The sequence below is a fragment of the Ananas comosus genome, linkage group 21 (assembly GCF_001540865.1).
Source record: "Ananas comosus cultivar F153 linkage group 21, ASM154086v1, whole genome shotgun sequence".
In the NCBI taxonomy this organism is placed as follows: domain Eukaryota; kingdom Viridiplantae; phylum Streptophyta; class Magnoliopsida; order Poales; family Bromeliaceae; genus Ananas; species Ananas comosus.
Genome location: NC_033641.1, coordinates 1986720 through 2005437, shown reverse-complemented (window position 1 = coordinate 2005437; position 18718 = coordinate 1986720). Strand labels below are relative to the sequence as shown.

Genomic DNA, 18718 nt, shown 5'->3' with positions numbered 1-18718 from the left:
CTTTTCCAATTAATACCTAATGCTGATTTGTAAATAGTAATTTTCATTGCTACATTTTACATGCAGAGCACAGGTTATTGAATGCATCAGAACCATTATAAATGTTGATTACCCTGAACAGTGGCCAGGTCTTCTTCACTGGATAAAATGCAACTTACATTCACAAGATCAACATGTATTAGGAGCTTTATATGTTTTGCTGGTTCTTATTAGGAAATACCAGTAAGTATGAATTCCTTGGCAGATCCAAAATGGGATGTCCATCCTCCTCCAACACTTCAATGCATTATTGCTACTGTGTTATACTTATAGCTAATTAGCCTGCTGGCTAGCACTTTGCTAGATGACATTCAAACTTACCGCAATTTTTCTCTTATCATGGAAGACTTGTAAATAGTACATGTTATTTCTGTTTAAGTGTACAATATTCTTAAGACACAAACATAATAGTGGTAAAATTTAATTTACCATGTTGAAGGATAGTTGTGGCATGAATTGTAATTCCTTTGTGCTTAGGAGTAGAGATTAACTAGTTTTTCGCTTCTACTTATTGCTTCTTAAAATATCATTTTGGTTGGTATTATATAGCATTCTTTTGCAACGTGGTTTTTCTCTTCTTTGGCTATTATTGATGGAAACTTGTGCTTGTGGCATTTTCTTGAGCTGCATCGAATATGGTTTTCTTTTATACATATTGCTTAGATTCTTTTCTTTTAAAATTTTCTGTTATGCCTGCACTAATTTGTCTTCTGTATTCTTTTCCTCTTCAAGCTTCAAGTTCAATGAAGAACGGCTTCCGTTATCTGTAATTGTTGAAGATATATTTCTGCACTTATTAACAGTATTCAACAAGACTATTCGGATTGCCAACCCTTCAACAGAAGTAGCTGATCTAATCAAGAACATATGCAAAATATTCTGGTCATCAGTTTATGTATGAGCCATTGATATGACTGGTTTTGTGCATCACTCCTGAAGTTTGGGCATATTTAATCTTTATTTTTTTGCCGCCTTCTTGAAAATTTCTTTTCCAGGTTGAGATCCCTAAGCAACTTTGCGACCCAAATATTTTCAATTCATGGATGGTTTTGTTCTTAACTATATTGGGAAGAACTATTCACATGGAGGGCCAACCATCAGATCCAGACGATAAGAAACTTCAGGGCTGGTGGAAAGTTAAAAAGTGGACAATTATCATCTTTACCACTTTGCTTAAACGGTGAGCATTGAAGTAGAATTTAGCTCATATTTTTGTTGATGCATATCTTAAATAAGATTTCATTCTTATCTATCGTTAAAGCACCTGTTGACAGATTTGATGATCTGAAGCCACAGACACCCGATATGAGAATTATTGCTCAAATGTTTTACAAGAAATATGCTGCAAAGATTTTGGAATGCCACTTAAAATATCTCAATGTGCTTCGGTCAGGCGGCTACTTACCTGATAGAGTCATAGTTCTAGTTTTTCAGTATCTCCAAAGCTGGTAGGCTTCAAGCTTCAACATGTTATTTAAAGCAACATAGTAACATATGTTCCACACCAGCATTTTGCTTGTTTTCCAATTATACTGTTTCCTGAATTATATTTTTCCTATTATGTTTTCATTAAGAAACAAGCAAATGTCATTTGCCAATTTAAAATGGTTTGGGGTTTTTCTTGCCCCTGAAGCCCTGAAATATCCTTCACTCCGAGATCCTCATATTGAAATATTAACCAGTCATATATTGAAAAGGATTCCCTGCAATTTTCAATTTCTGTATTGGTAAAGTGACACACGATGACACAATACTAGCTATTCCACCTGCACTTACAATGACTTGCATTTGGGAGTCTAGGCTAGACACCAGTCTTTCACTGTTTAATGGAGATTCCTGTTAATTTTTAGAACAGGAACTTGCTAAGAAACAACATGATTAGATGCTCACAACTATAACCTAAAGAAAAAGTTAACTACTCTTGCAAAAAGACAGCATTGGATCGGTGAGGCTTTGATAGTTGAGGAACTAATTTGTTTCTGTTGTTAGTGCTAAACTAATTATCATGATTTATTACTTATAATATGTATATAATGCAAAGTCTCCCATTTACAATTCACCATATAAGCAACCACCCGGTTGCTCATAAATTAATTTTGACAATCACAGACTGTCCTTATTGAGAACTGAACTTAATTTGCTGATTTTTGTTTCTTCAGTATTTTAAATAATAGCATATACCGGCTACTACATCCACGACTTGACATTATTATCTTTGAGATAATCTTTCCACTTATGTGTTTTAATGACAATGATGGGAAGTTATGGAAGGAAGATCCTCATGAGTATGTAAGGAAGAGATATGGTGAGTCTTTATATTTTGTTATTTATTCTGGTGCGAATTCCTTCTACTTGTAGATATGTTTACTCTCTTCCCTTATGCACTACTAAAGTATTCTGCTATTAACATTTGTGAATTACAAGTCTTTGCAGATTCTCTTCAAGATCTATACAGTCCTCGATCTGCTGCCGTGGACCTTTTGTTGGTATTATTGACAAAATGTGAGAAATGCTGCTTTCAAAAGTTCATTCATTTTATTGGGGAGACTTTTAGGAGGTATGATATTGATGCTAGTTACGTTGCTGTCATAATTTTGTCACATATGAAAGAACTTTGTATGGATAATTTCTTGGAGCCAGGTATAATGAGGCACCTATTGACGCTAAACCGTACTCTCTGAAATGTGGTGCTCTTCACGCTATTGGGGTACTATCCAGTATATTGAAGCAGATGGAGCCATATAAATCTCAACTAGAGTGCATGTTACTCACACATGTGATTCCTGACTTTATGAGCTCTGTTGCTCACCTCCGAGCTAAGGTTTTGCTCTCAGTTACCAAGTACTAGTAACTTTCTGCTGTTATTTATAATTTCCTCTCTTTTTTTCTGGTAGATTTCTAAAATGTTTCTTATTTGAAGATGGAATCCTCTTAGGTTTACAGCTAATTCACTGCTCAAATGGCAGTTTTTTAAAATATCATCTGTCTTTCTGTTAAGTATTTGAAATGTATTTACCAAATCACTATTGGCTAGAGTTGGATCATCACCCTCACTTCTTATATTGTTATAGATAGAAGAGCGCCCATTTCAAACACGGAAAAATACTATTGCCTTTTTAATTGGGTATATCCACAAATTTTTAGTTTTTCATCCAAATCTGGTATCGCCATTTGGGCTAGTCAATTATCAGCTTTGGTTCTAACTAAAAATAAATAGTTTGCATCATAGCTATTCAACTCTCAACAATCAGTGGCTTGAAAGAGGTGTCAATTTATTGGGTTGTAGTTATATGTGGATATCAATGCCGATTCAACAAATAGATTACTGCTAGATATAGAATATCTATATGGTCTATATGGTCATTAGGATGAATAGTATGAACTGTTACTGTGTGCAAATGATGATGTTGAGAGCATGGGATACAGATTTGTTACTATGTTACTAAGAAACAGAAGGTAGATGGTTGATATTTGGGCAAATCATTATTAATTGATGATTGATGACAAGTTGGTTTGCTTCATGTTTCATAGATAATGACGTTTTCAATCCAAATGATTTTAAGTGATGGTTCAATTCATGGCACAAATTAAATCTCCAAATTTGGATGATTGAAAGGTGTTCCTGCCGGGATCGAGGCATTAGGTCAATGTAGGGGGTTTTTGTGAAATGATAAGACTGGTCTTTGGCGCTTATCATTGGAAGCCTATAATTTGCAAAAATGTGGCAGATGTTTCAAGTGACATTTTTGGACTACTAAGCCTATAGAAAATTTTGATTATAAAAATAGGCATCCAAAACTTTTATTTATAAAATTAGGCCTTAGAAAGTGGTAAATGATTTACCGCTTTCTAAAATCAGTAAACCATTCACCGCTTTCACGTTACTTATATGTTTCTTACATCCAAACTCTGAAAAAATTGTCTGGTATTAAACTCCGAAAATAATTTTAATATTTTGAATAAAGCGGTGAATGATTTACCACATTTAAAAAGCAGAAATTCATTCACCACATAGGCCTAATTTTGCAAATAAATGTTTTACCAAATTATTTTTATAATTATAATATTTTTTTTACGCCTATTAATAAAAAAATCGTTTCAAGTCCTTCAAGAGTAATAATAATATGGCAAATAATTAAATAATGTAAGAATCGCACCAAAGAAATGCCTTTACCTTCAATCCTCACCCCCTTAAAAATTGCTAATTCAAAGCAAAGACATTCCTAAATTGGAAGTTTTATGAGGTTTCAATTTTTGAAATGTTATGAGGCTGAAGGGGCATTTCAATAGAAGTAACTTTAGAGAGTCAAAATTCTAGTGAGAGTACGTTCTGTCGTGTACTGCTACAATGTTAAAGAGATTTGCCACCTAGTCATGGCCTCATGGGCTACATTTTGAATCTTTCATTGAGAGACAACTTTGAATCTTTTCAAGGGACGGCTATTTTTAAAGAATTGAGCCCACAACTAGGTAGCACATCTGCTCGACATTATCATGGTTGATGGTGGAACTAATGCCTTTCCTTTTTACTAAACCAATTTCTGGCCAAATTGCAATTATGTTAATCCAAATGCACACCTATGGTGACCAAGATCATCGTTTGTCATCGTTCTTAAGTTCAACATTTTTATGAGAGCACTGGCAATATTAACTCATATATATTACAAGGATAAACCACTTAGATTGGAACTTTAGTCGCAACAATTTCATATCTTCATATTAAACAACTTACTGTCCTAGCTGAAGAGTATGAATGAAACTAAAAGAAAGTTGTTGGTGTGCATTGGCAAAGATGTTTTCTTTCTCATTTCTTTTTTTTGCTTTCTTCCTCAAATCTTGTCCATGATCAGTTGAAACCTCACTTTCCAAGCAATGGTTAAACCATGATGATAAAGAAGTTTCTTTTTGTTCACTAGTTTCACAAACCTAGCACAATGAAAACCTTGATATCATTTTATAGTGCAATAGTTGTAGTAGAGGGAAAGGGAGGAAATTAGAAAGATCTTAGGAAGAGTCTTTTGACCTACTAATGGGAAGGAGCAAGTTCAAAATTTTGTAATATGAGTGTCTTTGCTAGGAGTGTGCCAAAAATGCAATCGTAACCAACGGGTTCAGTTCAGATTGTTTTCATTTTTATGGATGTTATGGAAAGTCAAAATTGTATATATTATGTTTCTATTTAGCTAGCATAGTTTTAGGCATCTTTCCTTAAGAGATCTTTTCTTATTAAATATCTTATTATAGAAACATTTATGTATATATATCTTTGTAATTCATTATTGAATGAATAAGAAGAATTTGAATTCTCTTCTTCATGGTATCAGAGCCAAACCCTAATTTTAGGGTATAGTGATCCAGTGTTGTCCCTCACCGGATCTCATCGGCGTTGCTCGTTCTTTTTTCGACCACTACGTACTGCTACAATCATCGCTACAGTATGGTGCTACAGTACGGCTCTACAGTGCTGCTACAGTACGGTGCTACAGTATCGGTGCTACTGCTGCAATCTAAGGTTCATGCATCTAGTTCTTGTTTTGATCCTTAGGTAACATACCTAGGGTTGTTTTATTTGCCTCGCAGCGAGGTGTAAAATGCAGCCCTGCGAGCTGCTTTGTGACTTGGTCTCGTTGTCCAAGACGCCATGTCTGAAACTATGTCTGCTAAGAGTGAGCCAAAATCTGGTCTCGTTGTCCAAGACGCCATGTCTGAAACTATGTCTGCTAAGAGTGAGCCAAAATCTGTGATTGCCGATGTGATCCCGGTAATGACCAAAATCACAGAACACAAACTCAGTGGCTCCAACTATCTGGAATGGGGCAAGACGGTTCGTGTTTATCTACGTAGCATTGATAAGGATGATCACCTAACTAGCGATCCACTGAACGATGAAACAAAGCAAACTTGGTTGAGAAAAGATGCTCGGTTGTTCTTACAACTCAGGAACTCCATTCAAAGTGAGGTAATTAGTCTAATTAATTATTGTGAGTTTGTGAAAGAATTGATGGATTATTTAGATTTTTTATACTCTGGCAAAGGGAACCTCTCCCGCATATATGATGTTTGTAAGGCATTTTACCAATCTGAGAAGCAGGATAGGTCTCTCACAGCTTATTTTATGGGCATTAAACGTGTTTATGAAGAGCTTAATGTTTTGTTACCCTTTAGTCCTGATGTAAAAGTGCAGCAGGTTCAACGCGAGCAAATGGCGGTTATGAGTGTTCTTGCTGGTTTACCCCCAGAATTTGAGACAGCTAAATCTCAGATTCTTTCTAGCTCTGAGATTTCTTCTTTGCATGATACTTTTACCCGAGTACTTCGTACGGAGACTCCTCAATTTTCTCAATCTACTAATAGCGCGCTTGTGAGTCACAATGATAATGGACGGCATAATAGTAGAGGGGGCAATAGAGGGATTACTACCAATAGAGGTAATCACCGTCATGGAGAGACTGCCTCTAATCGAGATTTTGGAGTTGTTTGCTATTACTGTCATGTACCTGGTCATAAAAAAGCGCACATGTTTGAAACTTCAAAATAAGAACCAACGATCTCAGATGGCCAATATGGCAGCCGAGGAGTATACAACCCCATCCTCGAAGAAAACCCCATCCTCAGAGAAAACTGTTTTGATGTCTGCTGAAGAATTTGCACAGTTCTCCCAATATCAGGCATCCTTAAAGTCTACCAGTTCCCCTGTCACTGCACTCGCCGAGTCAGGTAAATCCACATCATGCCTTGTGTCTTCCTATTCCAAATGGGTCATTGATTCGGGTGCTACAGACCATATGACAGGTAACTCCAGTCTTTTATCCGCCTTTCAGTCTCATATAACATCTCCTGTTACTTTAGCTGATGGATCTACCTCTTGTGTCATGGGCTCTGGCATTGCAAACCCAACGTCATCAATTTTTTTGTCATCTGTTTTATGTTTACCGCAATTTTCTTTCAATTTACTATCTGTTAGTAAACTCACCCGAGCTTTAAATTGTTGTCTCATTTTTTCCCGATCATTGTTTGTTTCAGGATCTTACGACGAAGCAGATTATTGGTAGAGGACATGAGTCTGGAGGTCTCTATATTCTTGACAACCAGGTGTCGAGGTCTCTTGCTTGCTCCAATAATTTAACTCCTTTTGAGGTCCATTGTCGGTTGGGACATCCTTCGTTATCCATCTTAAAGAAATTGTTTCCGCAGTTTCAGTCTTTGTCCAGTCTAGAGTGTGAGTCATGTCAGTTTGCTAAGCATCATCGTTTACCTTTTGTGTCTAGAGTCAATAAACGGGCATCGTCTCCTTTTGAGTTAGTTCATTCTGATATTTGGGGTTCGTGTCCTATTGTTTCCAAATCAGGATTTAAGTATTTCGTTACCTTTGTTGATGATTATTCTCGTGTTACTTGGTTATATTTAATGAAAAATCGTTCAGAACTATTCTCAATTTTTTGTGCCTTTTGTACTGAAATCAAAACACAATTTAATGTTTCTGTGCGTATATTGCGAAGTGACAATGCGAAAGAATAATTTTCAAAAAATTTCACAGTTATATGACACAGAATGACATCCTTCATCAATCCTCATGTGTTGACACTCTATCCCAAAATGGAGTTGCTGAAAGAAAAAACCGACATCTCCTTGAGGTAGCTCGTGCCCTTTTTTTTCAAATGAAAGTTCCTAAACATTTTTGGGCTTATGCAGTTTCCACAGCTTGTTTTCTGATTAATCGCATGCCTTCGTCTGTCTTGGATGGTGCTATTCCTTATACTGTTTTGTTTCCATCTAAATCTTTATTTCCTATTAAACCTCGTCTTTTTGGTAGTACGTGTTTTGTACGAGATGTTCGTCCAGAGGTAACTAAATTGCATCCAAAGTCCCTTAAGTGCGTCTTCCTTGGGTATTCTCGTCTACAAAAGGGGTATCGGTGCTTTTCTCCTACTCTCGATCGATATATTGTGTCTGCAGATGTTACATTTTTTGAATCTACTCCATTCTTTCCTCTTTCATCTATTTATGAAAGTCAGGGGGAGGACGATGATCTCCTTGTTTACACTATCAGACAAGTGTCCAGTCCTGCAACACCTATTCCTGCTCCATCGGCAACTGTTTGACCCCCTATTGTTCATGTCTATTCTCGGAGATTGGCGACTCCTGACTCAGATCCTCCACCAGCTTCTTCGTCGGAAGATCCAGTCACTACTATCACCGACCTTGCTTTTGACTCTGATCTTCCCATTGCTCTTCGCAAAGGCAAACGTACGTGTACTTACCCTATTTCATTTTCTCGTTGCTTCATTACCTCTCTAGAGTCAGTTTCTATTCCTAAATCTGTTGTGGAAGCTTTGTCTCACCCTGGCTGGCGTGCTGCAATGGAAGAGGAAATGATGGCTTTCGATGCTAATGGTACTTGGGAACTGGTACCCTTACTTGCCGATAAGCGAGCTATCGGTTGCAAATGGATATTTACTGTGAAAATGAATCCAGATGGTTCTGTAGCTCGCCTAAAAGCCAGCCTTGTTGCCAAAGGCTATGCTCAGACTTATGGGGTTGATTATTCCGACACTTTCTCCTGTGGCTAAACTTGCTTCTATTCGCTTATTTATTTCGTTGGCGGCCATCTCTCATTGGGTTTTACACTAGCTGGACATTAAAATGCTTTTCTCCATGGTGATCTTCAAGAAGAGGTATATATGGAGCAACCACTTGGTTTTGTTGCTCAGGGGGAGTTAGGTCGAGTTTGTAGGCTTCGGAAATCTTTATATGGCCTGAAGCAAAGTCCTCGAGCTTGGTTTGGCAGATTCAGTGAAGTAGTTCAGGAGTTCGGCACGAAGAAAAGCAAGTGTGATCATTCTGTGTTTTATAGACATTCTGAGACTGGTATAATTCTATTAGTAGTGTATGTGGATGATATTGTCATCATTGGGAATGATACTGCAGGAATCTCATCTCTCAAGCTTTTTCTTCAAACCCAGTTTCAAACAAAAGACTTGGGGATGTTGAAGTATTTTTTGGGTATTGAAGTTACAAGATGCAAAAGAGGCATCTTCTTATCTCAAGGAAAATATGTGCTTGACTTACTAGCAGAAACAGAAAAATTAGGAGCTAAACCTTGCACTGCACCAATGGCTCCTAATCTCCAACTTACAGCTAATGATGATGAATTGTTTGAAGATCCAGAGAGGTATAGGAGATTAGTTGGCAAATTGAACTATCTTACAATGACTCGGCCAGATATTGCATATTTCGTCAGTGTGTTAAGTCAGTTTATGTCTTCTCCGACTGTTACTCATTGGGAAGCTTTGGGACAAATTTTGTTTATCTGAAGGGAGCTCCAGGGCGTGGTATCTTGTACAAGAACCATGGACATTCAAATATAGAATGCTTTTGCAGATTGGGCGGGTTCAAAGGTTGATAGGAGATCGACTACAGGATATTGTGTTTTTGTTGGAGGTAACTTAGTGTCGTGGAGAAGAAAGAAGCAGAGTGTTGTTTCCCGTTCTAGTGCTGAATCAGAATACAGGGCTATGGCACAATCTGTGTGTGAAGTAATGTAGATACAACAATTATTGGATGAGGTTGGTCTTAAGAATCCACAACCCATTAAATTATGGTGTGATAATCAAGCTGCTCTCCATATTACCTCTAATCCTGTATTTCATGAGCGGACTAAACATATTGAGATTGATTGTCACTTTATTCGTGAAAAGATACAACAGAAGATCATTTCAACAGGGTATATCAAGACTGGAGACCAGTTGGGGGATATCTTCACAAAAGCTTTAAATGGAGCTCGAGTTGACTACATTTGTAACAAGTTGGGCATAATTAATATCTATGCTCCAACTTGAGGGGGAGTGTTATGGAAAGTCAAAATTGTATATATTATGTTCCTATTTAGCTAGCATAGTTTTAGGCATCTTTCCTTAAGAGATCTTTCCTTATTAAATATCTTATTATAGAAATATTTATGTATATATATCTTTGTAATTCATTATTGAATGAATAAGAAGAATTTGAATTCTCTTCTTCAATGGAAAACAGTTTGGTTTCAGTTTAGCTTCATAGCAAACCAATTCAAGCTGTTTTAGTTTCGATTCTGTAATAGAAAAACTTGTTTTGAGCTAAACCGAACTAGTATTGTTTATTCTTCAAAATTAATATGTAACTGAGTATTTGAAATGTCTAAAGTAGAAAGCAAAGATCTGTTCAAATATAGAAAGCAAAGACCTGACAATTTTGAACATATCACATTTGTAGAACACCTGAACACCCTGAACATCTAAGCCGGTAGCTCTTTTTTGTTAGTTTTATTTAGCTGTATACATGAACATTACCCAAAGTGAACTAAGCTGAATACCTTAGTCTGTTTCTGCACAATTTTTAAGTCTTATCGCTTGGTTTTTGTTAGATTTTCTCAAGACTGAAGGACCCGATTAGGTTTAGTTTATCTTTGAAAACAGAATTGTGTACCCTCATCCTCTCCCCCTCTTAACAGGCTTGAACCTCATGAGAATGCTAGGCTGCTGTATTTAGATAGAAGAGGATCATAGCCAATAATCAGTAGAGAAGTACATTAATTAGTAAATTCATTGTGAAAAATAAGTTAATAAGGTATTAGTTTAATTAGTTCGTTAATGAATTACTTGATTAGTTATTTAATAAGTTAGGCATTTAGTTAATAGGTTCTAGTTAACTTGTTAAATATAAATTAGTTAATTTACTATGAATATTAGTTAATGGTAAGCACATGAACTAGTTGACTATTTAATTAGCTAGTTAACTATAAAGAACTAATCAATTACTGAAGTAGCTAACTTAAACAAGTAAAAATTTAATGAGTTCACTGCTAAATTAGTTATCTAATTTGTAAATAAGTAAATATATGATGCATTAATTTGTGACATTTTTTAATTATCTATTACTTAATTAGTAGTTCAAGTAGGAGAGCAAAATAGGAGAATAGTAGTTCCAAGGGATTGGGTGGAATTGCTATTCTTACCTCTTAAAAAGTTATCCCAAAATAATCCACCACTAAGAGGAATACTAAAGTTCTCAGTTGCTTTTAGGGGAATAACAAAAATGAGATTGTCATGCCCCAATTCCAAAGCAAAAACTCACGAGAATGACAACAGACCGCCATATTAGAGATGTCAACGGGTCGGATTTGGGGCGGATTTTTAAAAACCCGAACCCGAACCCGACTCCAAACCCGAGACCCGAACTCGAACCCGAACTCGACGGATTTTAAAAATCCATATCCAAACCCGAACCCGACCAAAAATCCAAAACCCGAACCCGAACCCGAAAATTTGAACCCAAAACACTTACTTCTTTTTTCAATATTTCAAAATATATTATATTAAATCTAAATTTTTAAAATGCAAATTCAAATATAACATCAAATTTTTATATATATATTATATATAATACAAAATAAATTCGGGTTCGGGTCGGGTTCGGGTCGGGTTCGGGTTCGGGTCGGGTACAATCAAAATCCATATCCGAATTCATATCCGTCGGGTTTCTATTTTTTATATCCATATTCGAATCCATATCCATAACCATCGGATATATCCGTTTCATTCGGGTTCGGGTTCGGATAAAATTTCGGATATCCATATCCATTGACATCCCTACGCCATATGTACACAAACCCTGTACACACGTAGCGTCCAACACAACAAGAACAATAGCAAAAGCCCAGTAGTCCTAAATTCCACAACTACACAATCTCCACCATCCACAAGAACAACTCTAGGGTCATAAATAAACATAAAACATGTATTAGAGTAGTATGAGCAAAAACTAAAAACTACTATATATCACTATACAAAAATCACATGACCAAAATCTCTCAAAATGAATGTATACCTAAAAAGGCCCTGGCCCTTGCCAGTCCTGATGTATAGTACAAAACCAACCCTCTAGCTGGTGGTACTCTATCACACATGTACACTAGTAGAAGATGCTATCTACGGTGCGATCTCCTTACCTCGATCCATAGAAGATGTAGCTGTCTCTGAAAGTTAACCACAAGAAGACTTGAGAACTACTAAACAGCAGTTCCCAGTGAGTCCGATCGGCGACAATTATGTCCTCCCACTAAGTCTACTAGATGTAGGAATAGGAAAGAACAGTAAAGTATACTATCAAATGAGCTACAGTAGCATTATATGAACAAATATACTTTTATTAACTATCATGCTTTTATATATATAATGTACAGAAAAGAAAGTGACTAAGCATGCATCAATGCTAATACTAGTAATAAATGTCGTAATAGTACCAAATCTCAACGATCGACTCATAGGTCCGATCAAGCTTGCGCTCGCCTAGTGCACAAACACAATCCCGCAGGTGTGCTGTCAACACATAGGCTACTATCTCTATTTTCTCGCTGGCCAACATTCGAAGTGGCACTCGAAGGGGAGTGAACCCTGCCGAGTATCATAGCGTATCACACTGTCAAGTGCAATGTGGCTCTGCAGGCTATAGTCAAATTCAATGATTAAACAAGATCATCAATCCAATACCTGTGCCCTCGGCACAAAGAAACTCTTCAGAGGGTCATAACCTTTGCAAATCGTGCACCAACCTGGCCTCTAATAGGATAATCATAAGGCATGAACATCTTGATAATATCATATGAACTCTATCTCAATTTCACATGTATCATCTCACTAGGCACTACTAACGATATCATAGTCAACATGTCACCACATGGATTTATTGTAAAAGCACAATGAATAACAAGTTTCTAAATAAGTAATGTGTAAGGCAAATAAACACTAACCTACTATCCAAGAACCTAACCATGGCATCATATTATAAGACAAATAAACACTAACCTACTATCGAAGAACCCAAGCATGGCATCATATTACACTAAATATCAAGAACTACCCACATACTATATGCTACTATACAGTGCAACTATCACATATACGAAAAAACATAGTAGAGAGTATGTCGTTTTCGGCAACAAAGAATCCACCTGAATCGCTAATCCCACAAAAAGGAAGAAGTGGCATGAAGTCACGAACTCCACTACGGCCTCCTCAACTATATAGCAAACCCGCAACGACCAGAATCAAATTGGAAAAATCTGCGGCAAAATCCAAGGAATCCGGATCCTAAATCAAGCATACGTCCAACTTCGAGGTCCAATTTCACAAAAATCTCATTCAATTTCTACTCCCAAAAGCATCGTAAAATAGTGCGTCAAAAATCTGAATCAACTAAATATAATATTATAATGCGAACCTCCAATCCAACGCGACAATAAAATTGCGCGAGCCCGCATTGTCGATCGCCTCCTTGGATCACCTAAGCTTTCTCTGTCTCTCCTCCTCTCAGCCGCTCTCTCTCTCTCTATTTTGTACAAAGGAAAAGACGAAGATAAAGAAAAATAATGGAGAAGAGCCACTTTGTCACCCACTATAAAGCAACAATTGCTAGAAGGTCCCTAACCAATTAAGGAATCTAACCTTATCCCACAACATGCTGAATTTTGAGTTTTCAAATCCGTTTTCGCATCCATTTTGTGTCAAAATGGTGCCAACTCGATCCAGCATTCCATAAACATGATGACTAAAAGCTCACACTGCAACCTTGCTTATTTGCCATTTGCCAAGGTCTAGTACACTATAGAGATACTTTATTTCAGCCTTGTTTCTTGTTAAATTTTGTGAAACAACTGTTATTTTCTAAAAGCTTATTCTAGCAGAAAACAAAATTTATTATATTTTTATTCAATACTCTCCCTCACGTATGGGCTTGAGACTCTTTTGTTAGGTCCAAGACGTGGGCTTGAATGAAATATGAAAAAATTTGATAATGCCATGAACCTAGCGAGACTTGAATTTAGGACCTCTGCACTGTATCATGTTAAATTATGCGCAACAACTGTTATTCTCCAAAAGCTTTCATTTAATAGAGAATGGCATTTTTAATATGTATATTCAACATTCCTGAACCAGGCATAGCCTTGATTAGTGATTTTGATGAAATTTGGGGCTAATTCTGGAATACTTATTTTTCAATCTGTAATTTTTTATTTAATTAAATTTCAAATAATTTGAAAACTGATAAAATTAGTAAAGTAACCAATCTATTAATTTTGAAAGATCATTTTTCATTTTTATTACAAAACTGGATGTATTTGAGGGCTAATTTCAAAAAGAAATGCGTCCATCAGTTCATTCGATCTGAAAGAAGTTAACAATATAAGATGAAATTAGTGCTATATTAGGTATAGGTCTTTAAATCCTATTATCTTTCGTACATATGCTTTATTTAATTTGGCAAAATTGTACATATGCTTTATTTAATTTGGCGAAATTAAGGAGTATCAATTGTTTTGCCCTAAATTTTGACCCCTTTTTTAATTAAATTTAAAATATCAAGAAAGTTGATGAAATTAGTGACAAATAATTGTTGGATCTTTTAGAATTTAAGAAGGTTTATTCATGATTTTCCATATTTGACAAATTTGAGGCTTACAGATTTTGTCTTCCTTTATTTTCAACTATGTATTTAAACAGTTCCCAAATCAATTACTAACCAAATCTTTTAAGAGGGCATATGATTATGACAACCACACTTAATGACATTTTAGAGTTTCTAGTGAAATAAGTCAAAATCGTCATGCCACACAGTGTGGCGGCACAAGGCATACGCGTGGCTGTGGCATGTCTTATGCTGGTGCATTATTGGGTCAGTTCGGAGATTTCATTTTTTGTTTTTTTTTTCACTTGGATTGGACATTTCTAGGTAGATCTTCGTGTATTATCAATCGGCATTTTATGCTTGCTATTTTTGTCATTTTCTTTATTGTTGCTTGTTTCATTGCATAAATTGTAATAGGTTAGCTTTCTTGCACTGATTAACATCTATTAACCTTCTCGAGTGTGTAATAATTTTACGAGAGCTATCCAAAACTTAGAAGTGAGTAGTCTACCATCCAAATAGCCTTAGAGCTTTCATGAGAAATCCCTATTTCTCTTGATTTTCCATTGGCTAAGAGCTGTTCAAGATTTCTATATTGTAGGAACTTGATTTGTCTTTTTAAGCCCTATAATACTTGATTTGCATTCAAACTAACCTCGCAGTTCTGAGAAGATGCTTTGATATGATGATGACCAATAATTACTAATAACCTATCAATCGTATGTTACTTTCTCAATGCCAATGTTTGTCTGCATTCAAGCATTGCTTCGTAAATTTCATAATACCTTGCATTTTCTTGTGGAAAATAAAAATGATCCATTAGTATTTTTGGCATCAGGCAGCATGGGTGGCAGGGCTATATGCTGATATTGAATTTTCAGAGCAAAATTATTTTCAGATGGCTATGAACTGTGCTATCTCTGGGCTGTGTGACCCAGAGCTTCCTGTACAGGTTGATTCAGTCTTCGCACTGAGTTGCTTTATGGAAGCATGTAAAGGCATGTCTTCTCCAATGTTGCTGGTTTTCTTATATCTTTCATTCCTTATTTTGAATCCTGAAATGACTGAGAACATTTCTCGTTGCAGATCTAAATGAGATACGTCGAATTCTGCCTCGATTACTTAATGGTTAGTCTGATCACATAATTATGTGTTCAAGTTGGTTAACAAGCACGTTACCCATGATCTTTTTAATGTCTAATGTGCAGATATGTTCAAACTTATGGGTGAGGTTGACAATGATGACGTTGTCTGCACTCTTGAGATTCTTGTGGTTAAATTTGGTGAAGAGATGGCTCCATATGCTATTGGATTGTGTGAAAATCTGGTACCACATTTTCATGCCTAGTGATGACCTTTGTATATAATTGTCTACCTAACACACTTTTTTTTTTTTTTGATTCTTTGCTAGGCTGCTGCTTTCTGGAAGCGCATGAATATTTCTGAAGCTAATGTTGAGGCAGAAGATTCAATTCCTGTTGCTGCTGTTGGTTGTTTACATGCCATAAGCATAGTTCTTGAGTCGGTGAACAAGCTTTCTCATCTATACGTCCAGATTGAACCCATTTTGTTACCCATAATGCAGAGAATGTTGACTCCAGAAGGTGAAGGTATTGAGTCTATTGACAATATACAGTTTACACCTGATGTTGTAACACCCAAAAAGTCACATATTGGATGTTACTAATAGCTTGGGTTAAGCATTTTGGGGTTTCGGCTGATAGTTGGGCACTAGGGAGTTGGCTCATTACATATGGTAATAGAGCAATTGATCGCCGGAAGTGTGATAACTAAGTGCTCTGTGGACAAATGCTACACCATGGGCATGGTGCGAGCCACCTCTTGAACTTGTAGGTTTCACCCCTAGAATCTTACGTCACTTGGTGATCTAAATTGTTGCATATAGTATTTAATTTGCAATTAAAAAAATAAAATAAACTGGAGTGCATTATAGTTACAAAAAATGACAGATACTTTCTGTTTCATCCGTTAGATAAGATCTGACTGTATAGATTTAAAGCAGGTTCTTTAAATTAGACTATCATCAATAAATCGACGGTGAAATCAAGGTTTAAAGTGCCGTGGCACGGGAGCGTGCCGCTCTGTCCTTGGCACGGTGTGGCACAGGCACGCTTGCATGCCGACACGTGGTATGCTTGCGTGCCGATAGATACGCATGACCTCCTATTGGCACGCTTTGGCACGGACGTATTTCAGTTTTTTTTTTGTTCCAATAAACTCTTATAATGTTATTTTGAAAGATTTAAATAAATAATTATGAATATATTTGCTATGTATTATTGTATAGCTTACTATACTCATCAATTAACATGCTGTAAGCTTTTTGTACATACAGTACAACTATACCTAATATAGAATAGAAATTAAAATACAATAATAAAATTCACAAGTACAATAATTATTTAAATTTATATTTTTACACAGAGATAACTGCTTAATTCTGCATAGATCGTCATGCTTGATCATATGACATATTGTCATCTGCAGATACAAGATTTATTTGACAATGTTGATATAAGTATTGCTGGTATTGTGAGAAAGTCCTATAATCTCGATATATCTTATTTTATTGTCGAAGATAATCTGCATATGCAACTGGATCGTGGATGTAATGGACAACAGTCATCTGTGGCATATGGACTAAAATATCATAAGGATATGAATTGTACGGAATAGAAGAATCATAATGTGCATATGCATACGTATCAATGGACGTAGATTCGCCATATGAGCTTTCACTATGTGAAGGTATAGATGGATAGTGACCGGATTGTTGTTGCTCCAATTGATACGGGATGGATTGGGATTCGCTCTGAGTGCCATGAATTGATGCATCATAATCAAATATCCCTCCATATAGGCCATGTCGATATGATGGATATGATGATATTGAAGTACTATCAAACTATGTGTGCAAAGTATCATCCCTTCGTGGATATCTAGTTAATATTGCCTCCAAACCTTCTCTCTGTTACCATATATATTACATACCATATATATATTATATATGTTACCATATATAATATATATATATATATATATATATATATATATATATATATATATATATATATATATATATATATATATATATATTACCATTTATGTTATATATATTACTATCTATGTTACTTTCTTATTAGGATAGTATTATTTATTTCTTTGTATAATAGGATATAATCCTGTACTTCCATGTAAAGCTTTTCCTCTCTCTATATAAGAGAATGGATTTAGATGAATAATATACAGAAAATTTCTCAAATCTTTTGTTTCATGGTATCAGAGCCCTTCTAGGGTTTTATTCTCTTTCGACGACTTTTTGCTTATCTCCTCAGAAGGCGAATTGTTCGTCCAGATCAGCACCACGTCCGAGGACGACACGATCCTGTTCTAGTGGTTAACTGGGGCTGCGATCATCATCATCACATTTGTGTGGCTGCGCATCATATCTCGACGTACGTCTGACCAAGTTGCTCGGAGTCTCTAGCAAGCCACTTCTTCAGATTTGTCCATTCTATCTCTTCTCTTTATTTATTTAAGTTATGACATCTTCTACCAATCAATTTCCTCAACTAGATGTCAAATTATCTGGTTCTAATTACCGGGAGTGGTCGGTGTCTGTAAAACTTTTACTTGATGCCCTAGACTTAACAGATCATATTAATGACACTAGCCCTCCTGCTGATGAGAAGAAACTCAAAGAGTGGAATAATGCTGACAGACGTACTCGTGGAATTATATCCACGTCTGTAGAAATTGACATCAGAATGCAGTTGGTGAGTTTCACTACAGCTCAGCAAATGTGGGCTCATCTTCAAAAACTATATGAGCATGAACAATCTAGCAATCTCAATCATAATAGTGAATTCAAGAAGAAAAAATTCACATCGCCCATCAAGTGAACGCTCCATTCAGGATTCTATAGCTTTATGCAGGCACGGTGCGCAACTATCCATCATGGACGAATCATTATGCCAGACTTGTTTGGCTTGCACTTGTGCTACCACAACAAACGCAAATTCGTGATCAACAGCGTCTTTTTCAATTTATTATGCGTCTCGGCCAGAGTTCGAGGCCTTACGAGGCCAACTTTTCATCGATCTCCGCTACCCCATTGATGCTGCACTTGCAGAGCTTATTGGCAGGAAACTCGTCTTCGAGTATTACTTCCTCCAGTGCTTCACACCGACTGTACTTGCCTGCTCACAATCTGCTCTCT

The 18718-nt window shown here is 36.3% G+C and overlaps 1 protein-coding gene across 5 annotated transcripts in view; it reads left to right on the top strand.

The window, feature by feature from the left end:
• The window catches only part of LOC109726461 (importin beta-like SAD2), a 56919-nt gene that overhangs the window by 13271 nt on the left and 24930 nt on the right, over positions 1-18718 (top strand). For 2 of the 5 annotated variants that reach the window (XM_020256045.1, XM_020256044.1), the window contains exons 4-14: positions 67-222; positions 772-934; positions 1035-1219; positions 1314-1487; positions 2199-2344; positions 2464-2596; positions 2680-2860; positions 15317-15476; positions 15565-15606; positions 15687-15805; positions 15890-16088. In XM_020256045.1, the coding sequence (XP_020111634.1) occupies positions 67-222; positions 772-934; positions 1035-1219; positions 1314-1487; positions 2199-2344; positions 2464-2596; positions 2680-2860; positions 15317-15476; positions 15565-15606; positions 15687-15805; positions 15890-16088 (1658 nt within the window). The remainder of the gene's footprint in view (positions 1-66; positions 223-771; positions 935-1034; positions 1220-1313; positions 1488-2198; positions 2345-2463; positions 2597-2679; positions 2861-15316; positions 15477-15564; positions 15607-15686; positions 15806-15889; positions 16089-18718) is intronic. The other 3 variants (XM_020256047.1, XM_020256046.1, XM_020256048.1) reach the window with 3 other exon arrangements.